This window comes from Eublepharis macularius, chromosome 18, assembly GCF_028583425.1.
Source record: "Eublepharis macularius isolate TG4126 chromosome 18, MPM_Emac_v1.0, whole genome shotgun sequence".
NCBI lineage: Eukaryota > Metazoa > Chordata > Lepidosauria > Squamata > Eublepharidae > Eublepharis > Eublepharis macularius.
In genome coordinates, this window is record NC_072807.1 from 27,311,219 (window position 1) to 27,329,205 (window position 17,987).

The window sequence follows — 17,987 nt, forward strand, 5'->3', positions numbered from 1 at the left end:
CTATCAAGGTCAAACCCAAGGGTGTGCCTGCAGATTTTTCAAATTATGGCTTGTTGCACAAAATAAGTCTGTTTACTCTTAAAAGAAAGCAACATGAAATAATGTGATCAATCCCATGTTTTAGAGGACCCTTTGCTCATTGTAGGAGGTCTCCAGAGTCCAGTTCTATCCCTGTCCTACAGTTGTGTAAGAAGGGAGGACAGCAAAGCCAATGTCTCTGAATGCTATAATGGAAGTGAGGCACTTCCTTTTGAAATTTCCTTTTCTACTCAACTATTACAACACAGTAGCTATGAAACTCATGAGGTAAATCTTAGGAGAGACCCTTTTCTCTTCAGTTTAACTTGCATCACACAGATAGGCAGGGCTTTTTTTCTGGGAAAAGAGGTGGTAGAACTCATTGATGGAACTCAGGACCACACAATGATGTCACTTTGGTTCAGCTGGAACGAGGTAGTTTTTTAAAGTTTAAATCGCCCTTGGCAAAAATGGTCACACGGCTAGTGGCCCCGCCCCCTGATCTCCAGACAGAGAGGAGTTTAGATTGCCCTCTGTGCCGCATGGCGCGGAGGACAATCTAAACTTCCCTCTGTCTGGAGATCAGGGGGCGGAGCCACCAGCCATGTGACCATTTTCAAGCGGTACTGGAACTCTGTTCCACCGCGTTCCTGCTGAAAAAAAGCCCGGCAGATAGGGATAAAATAAAATAGCCTGGTCACAAAACTAGTGGGCATAATTTTTATGCTATATATTGTCTGAGCGTCACAAGGCAAACATCTATTTCTTTTCTTTTTAAAATTAATATCCAACCTGTAACTGCTAAATCTTTAGCACCCCAATTAATTAAGGCACCATAGAAGGCTATCCAATGGATTTTCTAGCTTTGGGGCAATCCCACCTTTGGTTGCTAGTTTGGAGCGATATGCTCTTTTCTTGACTTGGATAAGACTTGGATGAGAGCTGGGTCTTGGATAATTTTTAGATATTAGTCCTCTGAACAAAAAGTACTTGAGAGGCAGTCCTGGGCTGTTTCCAGATGGCTTACCTTCTGCCGCTCCATGCCGCAACTTTGCGGCTTGTCCTGGGGAGAACGTGAAATATCGCGCGAGTTTTGTGCGACATTGTGCAAAACTTGCGTGAGAAAACGCGATATTTTGCATTTTCCCTGGCACGAGCCGCGACGTTGTGGCATGGAGCGACAGAAGGTAAGCCATCTGGAAACGGCCCTGTACTGCACCCATGCACAATTCATAGCTAAGCTGCATATGCGATCTGAAGAGAAACCAGAGTACGCTAAGCTGCATATGGCATAGTTCTATCCCCTTATTGTTCATATCTTTTTTTTAAAAAATGAAAAATAGTCGCAATAGGCTGCCAGTTTGTACAAGTATGGTGGGAGGCAGGCGCTGATTAATATTCCAGAGAAATGATACAGGGTATGGCTATACTTTCTGCTGTAAATGGGAAAGAAATAAGAGAAGATTGATTCGAGCAAATGACAGAAAGGGAAAGATAAACAGTTACCCTCCATCTCAATTACAACCTATAAGGCTACTTTTCATTTAAATGCCCCTCCCCAGTGTTGGGAGAAAGAAAATAATTGTACAGTTGAGCGTTCTATGATGTTTAAGCCTTAATCTGCAACTCTGTTTTCTGTTGCTTCCTGCCTTCCCAATTTACTTGTTACAGTTGTGTAAAACAAAAAGTAACCATACGGAGACAATGGCATATTAAATATTGTTTAGTTTACGCTTTCAAAAACAGTAGTTTAGATTTATTTTAGTATGTTCCAGAAAATGATTGCCCAATGAGATAAAGTAAGCAAAGCAAAAGTCAATGTGAAACAGTTTAATTACTGAAAAGCCCAGTTTGGAAATGTGCGCTGGTAGATTTGTAGTTGAGAAATTTTGGACAATGCTATGTATAAACGAAGTGATTTCAGGCAGTCAGAGGAGATTACTGCAAATGTCATGGTGTCATCCTAATTATACAAGAAAATCAGGGGAAATATCACATGGTGCTTTCTTAAGCATTTAGGATCTAAATTCCCAGTGACTGGAGGATGCACAGCAAAAAGGGACAAGGGTATCTGAAAAAAGATTAGAGCTGGAGAATGTACAAAAAAGGAAACTAAAACTACAAACGAGATACAAACTTTTTCCTAGAAAGGAAAAGGAAAGGATGGGACTTTTTAGTTTGGAAAAAAGGAGATGTGATCGAACAAGGATGCACTTTTACATCTTTGCTGACTGAAGCTTTTGGGGGTTAACAAGTTTAGCTCAGTGTTTTCCCTTAAATTCCATTTTTCTATCTACAGTCCATAGCATCCTCAGATCCTTCTGAGCATTTGTCTTTATCAGCTTTCCCTCCCACAGCCATGTCATAATATTTTGTCACCCCATGAAAGCGACAATTTTGTCCCCCGCCCGGTTAGTTCCTGAATTGAACGACATGGGCTCACGGGAAATAACCTACAGTTTTGAGCAACGGACCCTTGGATCCTTCACACCCTTTGCCTCCTCTCTGCTCCACTTTCATCCCTCGCCCTTGCATACTGGGTCGCAAGCTGCACATGCCCCATAAGGCCCACTATACCCTTGTGAGATTGCATCATCTCATGAGAATGAGAATTTGGGCACCATTCGGGTTTCCATAGCAACGTCCTCATCAGGCACTTGCCTTGTATTCTGCCACATCCCCTTAATGGCAAAATCAGTCCCCTCACTATAGTGTCAGACGGCTTTTTTTCTGGGGAAATTGGTGGTGGAACTGAGTGGCTTGCCCTTGGAGACAATGGTCACATGGCTGGTGGCCCCGCCCCCTGATTTCCAAACAGAGGGGAGTTTAGATTGCCCTCTCAACTCCCCTCTGTCTGGAGATCAGAGGGCGGGGCCACCAGCCATGTGACCATTTTCAAGAGGTTCCGGAACTCCATTCCACCGTGTTCCAGCTGAAAAAAAACCCTGTGTCAGGCATCAATTAGGTCTGGATCACACCTTAATTGCTATATCACATTTCAGGCTGTGATGGGAAAATGTTGCTGACAATAACCCCCTCCACCACAATTTTCCCCCTTTCTGATGCTGCCTGAAGTGGGTGCTTGGGTGTCATGAAGAAACAGCTCTGCCTCCTCCACAATGTGTGCTTTTTCTCATACACTGTACAACGCTTTTTTTTGGTTTCCCCATCTGCAGGCGGCCTGCAGCAGGCCTCTGTTGTGATTGCTAGGTGGAGAAAAAGCTACGATGCTGTGCAGAGTTAGACATGCTAAACCCGCTAAAACCATTGTGCTGTGTGTTTACAGAGGCATCATTTGGGGAGGGAGGGATATGTCTTTAATTATACTGTGAAAAAAAAAAGGTGTCATCCCACAGCATAACTGTGGTGCCAATTTAACAGCTATGAAAATGTCTACGGCCCGGGGCTGGGAAGAAAAGCGGCTCACAAGACACTGATGCTGACAGCTTTGTTTCCTGAGGGCCTACTTAAGATTTAGAGGGTGTGAAGGCTCTTTGGGGGGGGGGACTACCGTGGCATTCTGTGTATTGTTGTGTGCTGTTTATCTTCGTTCTTCTCACATACTTGAGGGCTGAATTGTGTGACTGGTAGCAGTGTTGGGCTTCAGAAATGGCCCTGATTTGGCATCTTTCACCATGTCTGCATACAGGACATTGCTTGAAGAAATTATAGCATGAGGGACTATGTTGATTGCTTATAGCTTTACAGTGCAATTCTCTGCAAGGACTTAGCTTTGCAGAGGGCTGCAGTGCCTAGAGTGCTAATGGACACCCAAAACATTTTGGTGCCTGAAGAGGAGAATCTGAATATGCTTTGTAAGCCATGTGGAAAAGAACAAAAGGTGTGCGCGCTGTGCTTTTGTGCTGTTTTCTGTGACGTTATGCCTACCGTTCAGGCCTGCTTCACTCCCATCTAATAATGCCTCAAATGTGCAACTACTTCTCCTGTGTGGTAGATTGACTTCAGTATAGTAATCTGAAAATAACTGGGACCCTTTTCGCACTTACGGTTTAAACCGCCATTTATGAGCATTCGCCCCGATCGCAGTGGCTTCGGCATTGCACCTGTTCATTTCACACTGTCCACTGCAATTTTGATTTGGTGTCTGTGCTTCATTTCAAAACCTCGGTGCAATTTTGGGCTTTTGGGGCCTTGCAATTCACGTCACACTTTTTTAAAAAAAATTCAGCATGCGTAGTAACCTTGCAATGTTGGAACCCTTCCCCCCTTTTTGCTGATTGGGCTGTCCCCTGCCCACCGGAGAGGCAATTGGTGGCAGAGTTCTGGGGGAAAACATGTACCACTCTCATTTTTTTAAATCAAGCCAGGAAAGGGTTAAAATGCTGCCGATTAATCTCCTCCCAGGAAGCAGAGGCGTGTTTCCAAAGGGCTGTGCAAAATGCTTGGGTTTTTTCCCCCTCTTTGGCAAAGTCTGAAACATGCCTGGGAGGGAGGGAAAAGCAGCCATTTAATCCTTTCCTGGCTTTTAAAGCCAGGAAGAAAGTGCAGGAACATTACAACGTTGCAACCCATTCTTGTCTTTAAAAAAAAAAAGAATGTGTGTGCATACCCTAAGGGAGCAAGGAGAAAGCAGCTATTTAACACTTTCCTTGATTTTAAAGCTAGCAGGGAATTAGCAGCAAGCTTAGGAATCATTCCTGGCTTTTGAAAAAAAATAAAACAGCATGCATACCGGGAGGAAGGAAACCGACGAAGAAGCAGCCTTATGACCCTCAGCTCACTTTACTAAAAAAAATGGTGGACAAGGAGTTCAGAGAGCTGAGGAGGGTGGGAGTGGTTAATTCTGCACAAACCAATCAGCTCCCAGGGCGGGGGGGAGAGAAGCAAAAAGGAGGCAAAAGTGTTCACATTAGCAAAATGCGGGCCAGCTGCCAGTCGGCAGCGAACTTAAAAAAACATCGGGGTATGTCCGCAGGGGGAAAAATCGGGGATACAGCGGACAAAAAGCGGGACTGCATCCCATGACTGCTTTTAAGTGTGAAAACCTTGCAAACATGGGATGTGGAACAGGTACAAACGCGCTGTAAAAACCGAGTGCGAAATGTACCTGGGACGTGAGAGGACAACTGTGGTCTTTACTAAAATTTATAGAGATTATATATGAACTTTACCTTTAATAATAGGGACAAATAATAAAATAGAGACGATAAGAAATAAAGAGGTTATAGTGCTGTTGGGAGTCTTAAAAGAAAAGGGGGAGGGGGGAGGGGTGGGGACATATAAAGGGGTAATTATAGTTATACTGTGTATTATGGAATATTTATGTCAACCTACCCAATAAAAAATCTTTACTAAAAAAATAAAAAATAAAAAAATAAAAAGTATAGTAATCTGAGGAACTCTGAATGCCTAAGGAGTTTCCTACATGTTAAATTTGTCAGGGGACTCTCTGATGAATGTACCTGTATGATGCGTGTACACATTTTATCTTACTTACATGGTAACATTTCTTAAGTGCTTGCTTCACAAAAACCTAAAAAGGAATACTTGTGCACCAATCTAAAGTGCAAATGAGCTCTGCTAAATGCCAATTTAAGGAATAATCCTATTAATAATTGTACTGGTTTTGTCTGATAAAGTTCCCAGAAGAACTTAATGCGGAAGGATATCCATTTCCATAACTGCTTTCTATTGTTACAAATAATTGTAGTTAACTCAAGCCAAAGGAGAAAAGGGAGGGGAAACCCTTATTTTTCACACTGCTGTCTTGTTTGGGGTTTTTCCACCTCAAGAGTTCTGAGGTTGACACGTCATTGTTTGTGGCCTGTCCCACACCTTTTTCAGAGTAAACAGCACAAAAAACTTGTGTAAGAGGCATCCCAGCCAAGCCCTTTTATAAACCAAACTTTAATTTGTTATTCTTTTGGCATCCGCCAGTGTGTTCGTGTGACCATGTGGGTTGGCTGCGGAACTGAGCACTATAAAATCTTTTGATGGCAGAATGTTTCATCTGGTGCTTCTCTGTGTCACTAACAAAACACACAGACGCACACACACACACACCACCTTGTGCATGTAGCCCTGTGGAGTTCAATCGGTGGAATTCTTTAGTGTAAATGAACAGGAACTCATAAGAACTAAGAGTTTATAGCGTTGGCTACTCATTACTAGTATAGATTTATTTGAAAAAAATCCCATTGCTTTTCACTATATGCCGGGTAATAGTTCTTCTGTCGGAATGGATAAGGGGGAAAGTACTTGACCCTCATGCTTTGTCATGGTAAGAGTACAGGGAGAACTTGAGTTCCCAGTCTGTTCCTGCAGAGCCCTTCAATTTCAAGCATTGTATAATGTCTTACGCATCCAAGGGACTGTCTGTCTGTCCCATTTCTCCTCCTGAGCTACTTTGCTTGATTAGAACTACTGTCAGAAATCTGAAAGTAAGAGATAGGCAAGAGCTCAGTGCTGGAAAACATTTAACCTGGTCATTTTCACAACCCCATAGGGAGAATGACTTCTGCTTTGCTCTTCTTTAGTTGAGCCTTCATGTGATATTAGCAATCCTCAGGGCTTTTTTTCTGGGGAAAGAGGTGGTGGAACTCAGTGGGCTGCCCTCGGAGAAAATGGTCACATGGCTGGTGGCCCCGCCCCCTGATCTCCAGACAGAGGGGAGTTGAGATTGCCTTCCGTGCCGCTGAACGGCGTGGAGGGCAATCTCAACTCCCCTCTGTCTGGAGATCAGGAGGCGGGGCCACCAGCCATGTGACCATTTTCAAGAGGTTCTGGAACTCCGTTCCACCACGTTCCTGCTGAAAAAAGCCCTGGCAATCATTGTATCAATACTCTCCTCCACCTCAGACAAAGGGTGGGAATACATATTATGAATCACCTGGTGATGTTCAAGTGCGGTATTTTATATGTGGTCCTCAATTCACGTGCAGGTGGTTCTTGCTCGGCACACATGAACACCGCTTTCATGGGAGCTCCCTTTGTGTGATTGCATCTGCAAATGATTCTGGAGGGCAGAGCGCTAATTCAGCTGTTTTTTGCTGCGAGAACAAGTACTTGCCAATTTGCATTTCTGTTAGGTGTGAGAAAGTGTCAAGATCTGCATTTCAATGAGTAGACATGGGCGAAACTGGGATACTTTTAGCAGTTAAGGAGGAACTGATGTTGAACGCGTGAATGTATTCATGCGGAGCAAATTGAAGGGTGACTGTGCAAGCGAGTGTATGGAAAGTTGGAGGGAGGACACATGAAACAAGGTTCACTTGAGCATTCCTAGGTACTTAATAATGTATATTTCCACCCTAATTTGCATACCTGGCAAGCAAAGAATCTTGCTCTAAGGGAAAGAGCAAAGACTTCCACATACGTAATGAATTGGAAGCGAAGGGCTGAAAATCAATGTAAAGTGAATAAAAATAATCATAGCTATTATTTTAAAACTTTGTGACAGTGCAGGAATCAGAGTTGGGGAAGCAATAACAGAAGGGAGGATCCATAGAGAAGGAAGAGAGGAGAGAACAGTCACCAAGGATAACAAATTTGGGGCAAAGCTGACTGAAATGGAAAACTAGTAGGGACTAGCCAGATTTCTGTTGGCATGACCTGTAGGGCTCTGTGAACTCTTGTTGAGGACCACTGATATATGCAAAGCACTGTGAAAGTCTGCAGTGTTCTATATAAACAGTAAACATTATTTCTTTGATTCTTTTGTCTGTTTTCATTTGTTTTAGGAATTCGCTATAAAGATCTCGTTGTTGGAGTTCCTAAGGAAATATACAAAAATGAGAAGAGAGTTGCTCTTTCCCCTGCCGGCGTCCAAGCTTTAGTTAAGCAAGGCTTTAATGTACAGGTGGAACATGGAGCTGGTGAAGAGTCAAAATTTTCTGATGAGCTGTACGAACTGGCTGGTGCCAAAATCGGGGAGCTGAAAACTGTGTTTGGCTCTGATGTTGTTTTAAAGGTACAGTGTAGAAAATCTCCCACAGTAGGTAAAGGACAGTGAGGCACTGCAGGGGCTGGGCAAGATGCTGAAGGATCAGTGCCCTTCATGTAATGGTTATTCTATCATGCTGCTCATCCCAACAATTTAACTTAAAGATTCATTCTCTTTTAAATAGCTGTATCTGATTCTGTACTGAGCCATGTTTGGCTCTAGAGCCACAGGTTGCAGAGCCCCAGTCTAGATATTTTGCAGTCAAGAGTGCATAAATAACTGGGGGAAAGGCTTTGGTTTGAATGAAGCTGTAAAATGCAGGGTTTGTTTTCTTCAATAAGGTTAGAGCGCCGGTTTTTAATGAAGCATTGGGAGTACATGAAGCATCCTTGCTCAAAGAGAAGGCAACCCTGGTCAGCTTCATCTATCCAGCACAGAATCCGGATCTCCTGGACAAACTTGCTGAGCATAAAGCCACTGTCTTGGCAATGGACCAAGTTCCTCGAGTCACTATTGCTCAAGGATATGATGCCTTAAGCTCAATGGCCAACATTGCAGGGTGAGAATCTACAATATGATCTCTGTTACCAATGTTTTTTTTTGTAGGGTTTTTAAAAGTATTTTTGTCTGCACACTTCTGATAGGTTCCTATTTCGCAACAGTAAAAGTCTACAGAGATGCCACCACAGAGGTCTCATTCTCCCAAGGGAAAAAAAAATTAAAAACCACAGCATCGTGTGTGGCATCTTGTCACTCCTGGTAAAAAAAACCTGAAGTAATATAGGATAGCTGTAGGAATTGCTGGAAATTCTATAGTAAAACCATAGAGTTTCTGGCAATTCCTAGAACTACCCCTCACACACACTTCTGTTTTTTCCCCCAGAAGTGATGTGACACTTTAGCCAGTGTTATGTCCCCCTGACATCCTAGCACACAGCCTTCCCACCAGTTGTCATCAGTTAGTTGAAAAAATACAAATGTCTTCCTTTTGGTACAATTCCTTACTACATTAGAACTAAAACATCAGCTTCTCGGTATTGTAGAAAGGGATACACTTGATTACCAGTCTGTTCTTGTTGAAACTGTGGGCAATTTTAAAATTTTGAGAAAGGTAGTGGACACCGCAACAAAATGGCTGTCAAAGGATGGTGGTGGGGCTGATCACAAAATCACTGTCAAAGGAGATTGGTCCAGTCACACAAAACATTGGAACGCTCTACAAAATATTAGAAAGCTTCAAGCCAAGCATCCTCCTATGATAAGGACCGCTGTTTCTAAATTATGCTCCCTGTAGACCGAGTAGTGCTTCTTCCAGGCTCTTCTGGAGCGCTCCAAAGAAGTGAAGGAAGGCCAGGATTGGCTCTCTGCTTAGGAACTGATGGTTTGAGGAAGAAGCAGGTGGATACCAGCCGACATGTTTGTGGGCACCAGTGTGCAGGGCTAGGCATCTGTATGCTAAAAGATGCTTAAGAAACAAATGAAGAGAATGGGAAGATGACCTTGTTTAATGAAATGCTTAACGAGCTTGAAAATGGGATTTATAGAAACCTGGACTAGCTGTGTGATAGATAAAACTTCTTTTATCACTGTAGCACCGGGACAAAAAAAACTGAACATCCTCCCAGGTACGCAGCTCTCAAGATTCAAGTGCCAGAACTGGCAAGACTGGCTTGGTATCCTGACCAAATTAGGATGGATAGAAAGTAGATTGAATTCTAAACTATTTCAGCCTCTGAATATCATTGGTATAGCATTTAAAACCAGTTTGGGTTTCCCCTCCCTTTGTGAAACAACAGCTGCAACGTTGAAATCATTTCCAAATGTGAATTGATTCAAAATGTGTTTATTCCTGAATGGCAATGACTGGCCCCAAAGTCATTTTGGCTCATGGTGTAGTCCGTGTGATATTAAGGCGTCAGTCTTACACATGCTTGTTTGGAAGCAAATCCCTATTAAAATCAGTTACTTCTGCGTAAAGATGGTTTGGACTCAGCTGCTGGAGCTCTGGTTCAGAAACGCCTTGGATATAAGATCTTCTCTGGAGACAATTTAGATCCACTTACACAAGACCATCAGTTGAAAGGGCTTTGTTTTCCACTAGAGCTCTGCTGCTGGTGCTTTAATGCCAATATAAAAGTTCCTTCAATAACTAGAATTGCCACTGTTTTCCAGCCAATTCCAGGTCATTTAGAATTTGGATAGAAGACGCATTATATGTCAGTAACATATGGGCCTGATTGTATGGATCACACTGTCCTGGGATAACAATCCCTTGATTTAAAAAAAAAAACAAGCGCATGTTTTTGGCATGTTAACAATTAACCATTTTTATTGCAATGTAAGCTTTTGTTGCCCGAAGCCCACTTCAGCAGATGCATGAAGTGGATACCCAGTTGGCAGATATTAAGGAATTAATTTTATGTTATTTATAGTCCACCTTTCTCACTGAGACTCAAGGTGGATTGCACAGTGTAAGTCAATACGATCAGTAGGATGGGGCATCCAATAAACAGTGCAAATAGGGTTGGGTTACAGAAATCTGAAAACAAGCAGAAATTTTAAACAAAGCTGAAAAAATCACAACAGAATGCAGAAGGCAATGCAGAAATTACATAGGAGGAGCATACTTACATCAAAAGACAGTATGAACTATATGCAATAACATAGTCCACAGTCCCTGTTCCCTCACCAAAGTAAGCCATTTCACTACAGTACCAGCTCCATTAACTGTGCAGATGTGTATACATACTTGTGCCCTGTCTCTTTTGGGGGCTGTGCCCGAGGGTTCTCCAAAGTGTGGATCTTGCACTGCTTTGTGCACTCAAAAGATGAATTGGGAGTGAAGATGAATTGAAGGAGTCAAGAACCCTTGGCATAATTGGAGATCGTTGACTCGTTTCGCTTTTCCTTCTAGCTAAAAATGATTGTGTGAAAACAGCCGACTTGTTCATTCTGGGTTGCAGTGGTGTTATGGAGCTGAGTGACCCCTAGGTAGCGTTGTGAACTGTGAACAAGCTGTGGAAGTCTTTGAGGGAGTCCAGTTGAAACACACCTCTGCAATGTTACAGATAGAAATTGTCATCTTGTGACTCTAGATAAGGTTTCCTGAATATTTATTTCATCAGACCTTAGAGACTGGCAGCTGTTTTGCATGTTATGTTCCCTCTTTTGTTTTTTAAAATCCCCTGCTCAGGGGGGCTTGCCATTTGAAAACGAAATCCCAAATGGGGAACATTTTCAAATGCTGTACATTTGTACAAAGAGTAAATAATGCAAACACTCACGGAAGAAATCAGCAAATATTAACTTTTCCTCTTGGCATCAAACCTCTTTCTGAAGTACATCTTCTTGTTATCTGTACAAAGGCAAAGCCTATTCACAGTCCAACTTTCTTTCAAGTCAGTGGTTCTCAAACTTGGTGCCCACGGGTGCCATGGTGCCTGTTGACATCTTTCCTGGATCCCAACAAGTGTTTTTAGGAAGTGGGTTGTGGCCATGTGGGGCTCTTGACCAGCAGGGCTTCTGATTGGTCAGTAGAGATCTGATTGGCTGGGCAGATTAAAACCACATTGTTTCAGTTGCAGTGCGGTCAGAGAATTGGTTTTATTCTCTCTCATTCCTCTTTCCCAATGTGTTTTTAAAATAACCCCTCTTCTCCGCTACACTTGGGCTTCATCTTTGTGTTGCTTTGCCTCCCATGGTAGCCATTTTGTAGCCGGACCTACCTCATGTTGCCAGGTGTCCCGTTTTCATCCAGACAGCCCAGTATTTACTTGGACTATCTGGGAAAATGTCAAACTGCCTTTTCTGAAGGTTTAGGCTCTCTGTAGCATCTGCTTCCAAGCTTACTATGCTTTTGGAGGGGGGGGCAACTGAGCCAGCAGGTTTTGTAGGGCCAGATGGACCCCTATTGCACCTATGTCACATGTAGGTCAATTGCTGTGAATGAGTCGAGCTGCTTCGGTTATGTGATTTTGTAGATAGAGTTAATGCAGGGACAGCTATAATTATTCTTTAGATATATAAAACGGGGAATCCCTTGCTAATCAGTGATCATGTAAACCCTGTGTGCAGTGAAAAAAAAATAAGGCAAACAGTGCATTAGCTTTCAAAATAATGTTTATGTTGAGAATATTTGGGTAGCATCCATGGCTGTGGATTTCCTTAACATCTTTCCAAAAAATATCCCTTGCCCTCCCTCATGTTACTTAAAAAGATTTAAGCTTCGTGTTCTCTGTTCAAAGAACTGGAATTAACCCAGTATAAAGCCTGCCAAGCAGATCCAATCAGCCTTAGATGTGCCTTTATTTATCAGTCTGGCCTGATCCCTCAGATCAAATTAAGAGGAAGATTTTCATGTTCTTCCCACTCTTCCCCATTTTCTCTCTTGCATGCTTGTCTCTTCTTACTGGAACTGGAAAGAGGCACTCAGTCCCTCCTGGATTTTTTTAAAGCTTAGAATCATAAAAATGAAAATTCAGTCGTTCATCATGAAAGGGTTACCAAGCTCAAGGTGGGGCCTGGCGGTTTCCTGGAATTTCAACCGATCTTCAAAGACAAAGATCAGACCCCTGGGAAGAGATGAGTGCTTTGGAGGGTGGACTCTATCGTATACCATAGAGTCTAGAAGAAAAGGGAAACCTGCAGTGGCATCACATTCCTGCTGAGCTCTCCGCCCTCCTCAGGCACCCCCCATCTCCAGGAATTTCCCAAGCTGCAGTTGGCAACCTTAATCACAAAACGAATGGTACTTCCTATATGCTTATGGAAGCCCAAAGGGCTGAACATCCTACTTAAACTTTTTTTAGTTTAACACCACTGGAATTATCATCCAGTGGTCTGTTACAGATCCAGCACTGCTCTAAAGCAGTATGAGAAATTAGAACTGCCCTTGATAAAACAGGGGCAGAGCAAGTTCAGACAAAGTGGGTTATAGTCCATGAAATCTTATGCTAGAATAAAAACTCGTTAGTCTTTAAGGTCCATGAGACTTTTGTCTATCTTTTCTGCAGCAAGTTTGAAGGAATAGGAAGGCTTCAATTGACTTCAGTGATCAAATTGATTTACTGTACGTCCAGTGCCTTCCAGTCCTGATGTTATTTCCATACTTTGCATGAGACACATATATGCTCTGCGAGTTAGACTGGAAAACACTGGTTGTGGAAGGGAAAATTGCATCACCAGCCAGATTGGAGTATACCCCAAGTCCTCAGGTACAGAACTCTCACAGATTATGACATGAAGGAGAGAGAAGGCGTGTTATACATCGGCACCCATGCAATTACAAAGCCACGAAGGGGCCAGTGCTTTGATTGTGTGACTGCCAAGAGGTGGTGGTGTGATTAGTGGGAGAGGTGCACACTTTCTATAAACTGCTCCTGGCTTCATTATTATTATTTTTTCAACCCCATTCCTTGTTCATTGAGTGAAAATAGGATATGCTTGTTAGCTTTTACTGGTGCAAGCACTGGGGGGACCATTTTAACAGCTCCATTGCCTCCGAGTTTACCTGAGAAAACAGAAGGAAGACTTTCACCTAAAGGTGACCTCCGTTCCTAAAATCAGCCAGGGTTAGCAGGACCACAATAAACATTTCATTCTCTACCTACTGCCACACCCTTGATATGCTCCCCTCCTCCCAGCACTAATCTTCTATTAGGCACTTGAAAGCATGTTATAAGCACTGTTATAAATTGTTATGACAGCTGAATGTATTTTTTCACTTAGGCAAACTATTCACTGGAGTTGCAATATAGCCGTTGTTTGTTTTCTTGAGTTGCCTATTAGTTCTCCCTTTGATTGCTTTTTGTATGTTTGTAGCAATTTATTCCTGGTACATAATGATGAGCCAATATGTTCGTTTTCTTTCTTTCTTTCTTTCTTTCTTTCTTTCTTTCTTTCTTTCTTTCTTTCTTTCTTTCTTTCTTTCTTTCTTTCTTTCTTTCTTTCTTTCTTTCTTTCTTTCTTTCTTTCTTTCTTTCTGTCTGTCTGTCTGTCTGTCTGTCTGTCTGTCTCTCTCTCTCTCTCTCTTTCTCTCTCTCTCTCTCTCTCCAGGTACAAAGCTGTAGTCTTAGCAGCCAATCATTTTGGAAGATTTTTCACTGGGCAAATTACTGCAGCTGGAAAGGTTCCACCAGCAAAGGTACGTGTTGTACCATGGTTCTCTGTGGAGTGAACGTTTAAGCAAATGTTCAGATTGTATCATTTCCCTCAGCACTGGATTAGCTTTGTTAGTTTACAAATGTACATGTTAAAAGGTAAAGATACCTTCCTAAAGCACTTGCCCATCTGCTTTGCAGAAACATCTCTTTCTAGCACTCTGCACGTTCAGAATCAAACTTAAAATAAAAATTCCCAGCATCTACCTGCAGCCCAAGAAAGCCTAATGGCCACAGAAGCACTACCTGTTTGTTCAGAAGCCGACGATCTGCCAAGTTAAAGCACATGCCAAGCCCTTACAGTAACAAATCTCCCTCTCTCATTCTCTCCACACTGCACTTTTCTTTCCAATGGGAACCAAAGTGATTCACAGAATCATTCTCCCCTCCTCCATTTTACCTTCACAACGACCCCAAGAGGTAGGCTAGGCTAGGAGGGGGAGACTGGCCCTAGGTCACACAGTGAGCTTCCATGGCAAAGAGGGGGTGGGACTCCCAGATGCAAATTCAGCACTCTAACCACTACATCATGACGGTAGTAATCGGTAACAGATGACCTGGAACCAATGACTATGCCAAAGAGAAAACTTGGTCAGATGCAGTCTTCTGCATGATAACATCTACTCTGCTAAAACTCCTTCTTCTGTACTTACAAGTAAACACATGGGAGGCCCTTCCCACTAGTCGCCTTCGACTGGAGCCCTGCTGGATCAGATCAAAAGCCCTTCTAAGCCAGCATCCTGTTTCCCCTCAGAAATGGATGATACCAGGAGGACCAGCGTCTCCCTCCTCTGCTAGTGCCCCCAGCAGCTAGTATTGCTAGCAAACTGCCTCTGAACCCACAGGCTTCTATTTAGCCATCGTGGCTACTCTTCCAAACCCCTTATCCTCCCTGAGCTTGTCTATCCCCCTTTAAAGCCTTTGAGGCCAGTGGCAGCCACAACCACAACCTCTGGCAATGAGTTCCATGCTCATTGGTGTGATGAATTTGGCTCCGAAATATAGAGCCAATCCTGTGGATTTTTCTTCTTTTCTAGATTCTGATAATCGGTGGCGGCGTAGCTGGCTTGGCTGCCGCTGGAGCAGGCAAATCGATGGGAGCCATTGTCCGAGGATTTGATACCAGGTATTATAACTGTCTGTAGCACAGTCCATTTACAGCCCACACTGTCTGGAAAACCAAAACCAACTGTGAACGGCACAGTCCGTCTGTCCGCCACAAGGACCATCAGTCAGATGTGCACTTGCAAGTTTCCCACTGGAAACTCAGTCCCCAGATCCACGGGTTTTGATTTGGATCAGGACCATGGTGTGAGAGGAGAGGGTCCTTATACCTTCCCTCTCTTTCACTCCTGATCTGCCACCATATTATAAGAAGAAAGTAATTGAGAGGCAGGCAGGACTAGGAGTAATGTGGGAAAGTGTTTAATAACAAATTCATCTGACGCTCCTAAACAATCTATCCCTCCAGAACGAATCTCTGCTTCTCTGCTGAGTCGCTTCCTGTACCTGTTTTCTCACTCCATCTTCCCAAGTCCCTGAGTTATCCCCCCACCTCCTTTCCTAACTCACTCCATTCTACATACGTTGATGCTCCCTGTGTACTCTTTGTTCAAGAACTTCAACAAAAATGCAATAAAATATTTTTAAGTCATTTCAGATGGATGTATTGAAATTAACAGTGAAATCCTAAGAAGAGTTACTCCAGTTACTTAGAGACCTCATGCCCTGGATGAAAGGCAACAAGGCAAGAGGTCCCCAAAAGTTATGGCACAATGAATCCATTAACCTGCCCCCCCTTTTTTTTTGCTTTAAGCAACTGACACAGCTGCCCCGCAAGTTATTACAAAGTGTGTATTGTTGGTGTCATCAACTATCTGTGGCCTGGAAAATGTCCAGTTTTGTCTGAATTTTGCTTGCAGGCCCCCCGCTTTGGAACAGTTTAAATCCCTTGGTGCTGAACCTTTAGAAGTTGACATTGCTGAAGGAGGAGAAGGCGTTGGGGGATACGCAAAGGAGATGTCCAAGGAGTTTATTGAGGCAGAAATGGCATTATTTGCCAAACAGTGTAAAGAGGTGGATATTGTTATTAGCACTGCCCTTATTCCAGGTACCGTACAACTTTATAAGAATCACAGACACCATTAGAAGAACACAGTCCTAATTAGGAGTCCGCCCAATCAGTCATTAATAGAAACTGTCCTGCTATTGATCCCCAGCAAAAGAATTCTCTCCCTTTTAATTCTCTGTGGTCTATGAGGATCTTGGGTTGAGGTGTGGCTCTTCTCTTCCTTTCCTCCAAGTTCTTTCTCATGCACAGAGAACTTGGAGGGGGCGCTTGCTGTCTCACTTTGCACTGGGTTTGGAGAAACTCAGAGCCAAGCTACAAGTGACGCCTGACACAGGTTGGACACTTGTCAGCTTCCCTCAAGTTTTGATGGGAAATGTAGGCATCCTGGTCTTGCAGCTGTAATGGAGAGCCAAGCTGTAAAACCAGGATGCCTACATTTCCCATCAAAACTTGAGGTAAGCTGACAAGTGTCCAACCTGTGTAAGGCGTCACTTGTAGCTTGGCTCTCAAGAAGAAGGATTCATGCAGCATCCTCCAAAACCTCAGCTTGGTGAGACGAGATGCAGAACACACAGGGGAGAGTGCCAAGGCTTCATTTTATGCCAGACTTCTGAGAAATCAGTAAAAGGAAGCAGCAAGAGGAACTCAGAACATTGTTTTTTTCTTCTCTGAAGGCTTGTGCAAAGTGTGAGAAAAGACTTTGAGTAAGCAAGCTGAAAAGGTGTTTAAAAACCAGTAGGGTGCACTTGGCTGTAACCTGTCAACACTATTTGTACAGTGTATCAAGCCCTCATTTGCATTGTTCCTACTTCTGACCACCACCTTGCCAAATATAAAAAAGATAACAGTTGGGTCAAATGAGGCCACTCCCAATTAGGATCATAGCCAGTCTTCTTCATGAGGTGGTGGGGCTCCATATTTCCAAGGAAGCCTTCCTTGCCAATGTGTGGGAAGAGAGGAAGTGGTGATATCATGGCTGGTGAAGTCAGCTTGTTGGGAGGGGATACATCCCCCAAGCTGAAGGAGCTTTGTTTTGTTATTCATTGCCCCGTTTAAGTACCGCTTGTAGTCAAAGTGGATTTTTAAAAAAACAAAACAAAACAGTTTACCTGAAAGTAAGTTTTTATATTTGAGTGGAGACTGTAATGTCACAAATGGAAAGTGCTTTTTTTTAAAAAAAAGAAGCAGATGTTGCAGATGAGATGAAACAGATGTTTCCCGTTATCATTCATCTCAAATCTTGTGTTCTTTGTTGTATCTTCTTGGGCTTTGTAAAATAGTACATATAAAGCTGGTGAAGGAGTAAGAAATCCAGTGTTGGTTTCTGGTTTGTTTTTTTTGCACTGTACTATAGGGAAAAAGGCTCCCATCCTGATCACCAAGGATATGGTGGAGTCCATGAAGGATGGCTCCGTAATTGTAGACCTTGCTTCTGAGGCTGGTGGCAATGTGGAAACCACCCATCCTGGAGAACTTTACATTCACAAGGTTTGTTCAAAGACTACCATAATTGTTCATTTGATTTATTTATTTATGTCATTTGTAGTCCGCCTTTCTCACTGAGGCTCAAGTCGGATTACATCGTGTGAGATTAGTACAATCAGTAGCAAGGACAAGGGCAGGTATTTCCATACAGTGTCAAGGACGTTTCCATAACAATGCCATAGGGTAAATGAATACAAGTTTACAAAGACATAGCATTAGCAAGGATCCAATACGGGGTTGAAGAGTTGCTGAAACAGAACATAGTCAATTCTAGGGCTGACATTAGACAATGTGAAGCACAAGTAGTCTATAGGAGTACATATTTAAAGCAACAGATAATACGTAAGGCAAC

General features: G+C 43.0%; 1 protein-coding gene across 1 annotated transcript in view; it reads left to right on the forward strand.

Annotated features, from left to right (window-relative positions):
• The window catches only part of LOC129345769 (NAD(P) transhydrogenase, mitochondrial-like), a 65,651-nt gene that overhangs the window by 6,229 nt on the left and 41,435 nt on the right, over window positions 1-17,987 (forward strand). Inside the window, exons 3-8 of the mRNA XM_055002998.1 lie at window positions 7,719-7,948; window positions 8,263-8,480; window positions 13,976-14,063; window positions 15,117-15,205; window positions 16,002-16,189; window positions 17,505-17,638. Coding sequence (XP_054858973.1) covers window positions 7,719-7,948; window positions 8,263-8,480; window positions 13,976-14,063; window positions 15,117-15,205; window positions 16,002-16,189; window positions 17,505-17,638 — 947 coding nt within the window. The remainder of the gene's footprint in view (window positions 1-7,718; window positions 7,949-8,262; window positions 8,481-13,975; window positions 14,064-15,116; window positions 15,206-16,001; window positions 16,190-17,504; window positions 17,639-17,987) is intronic.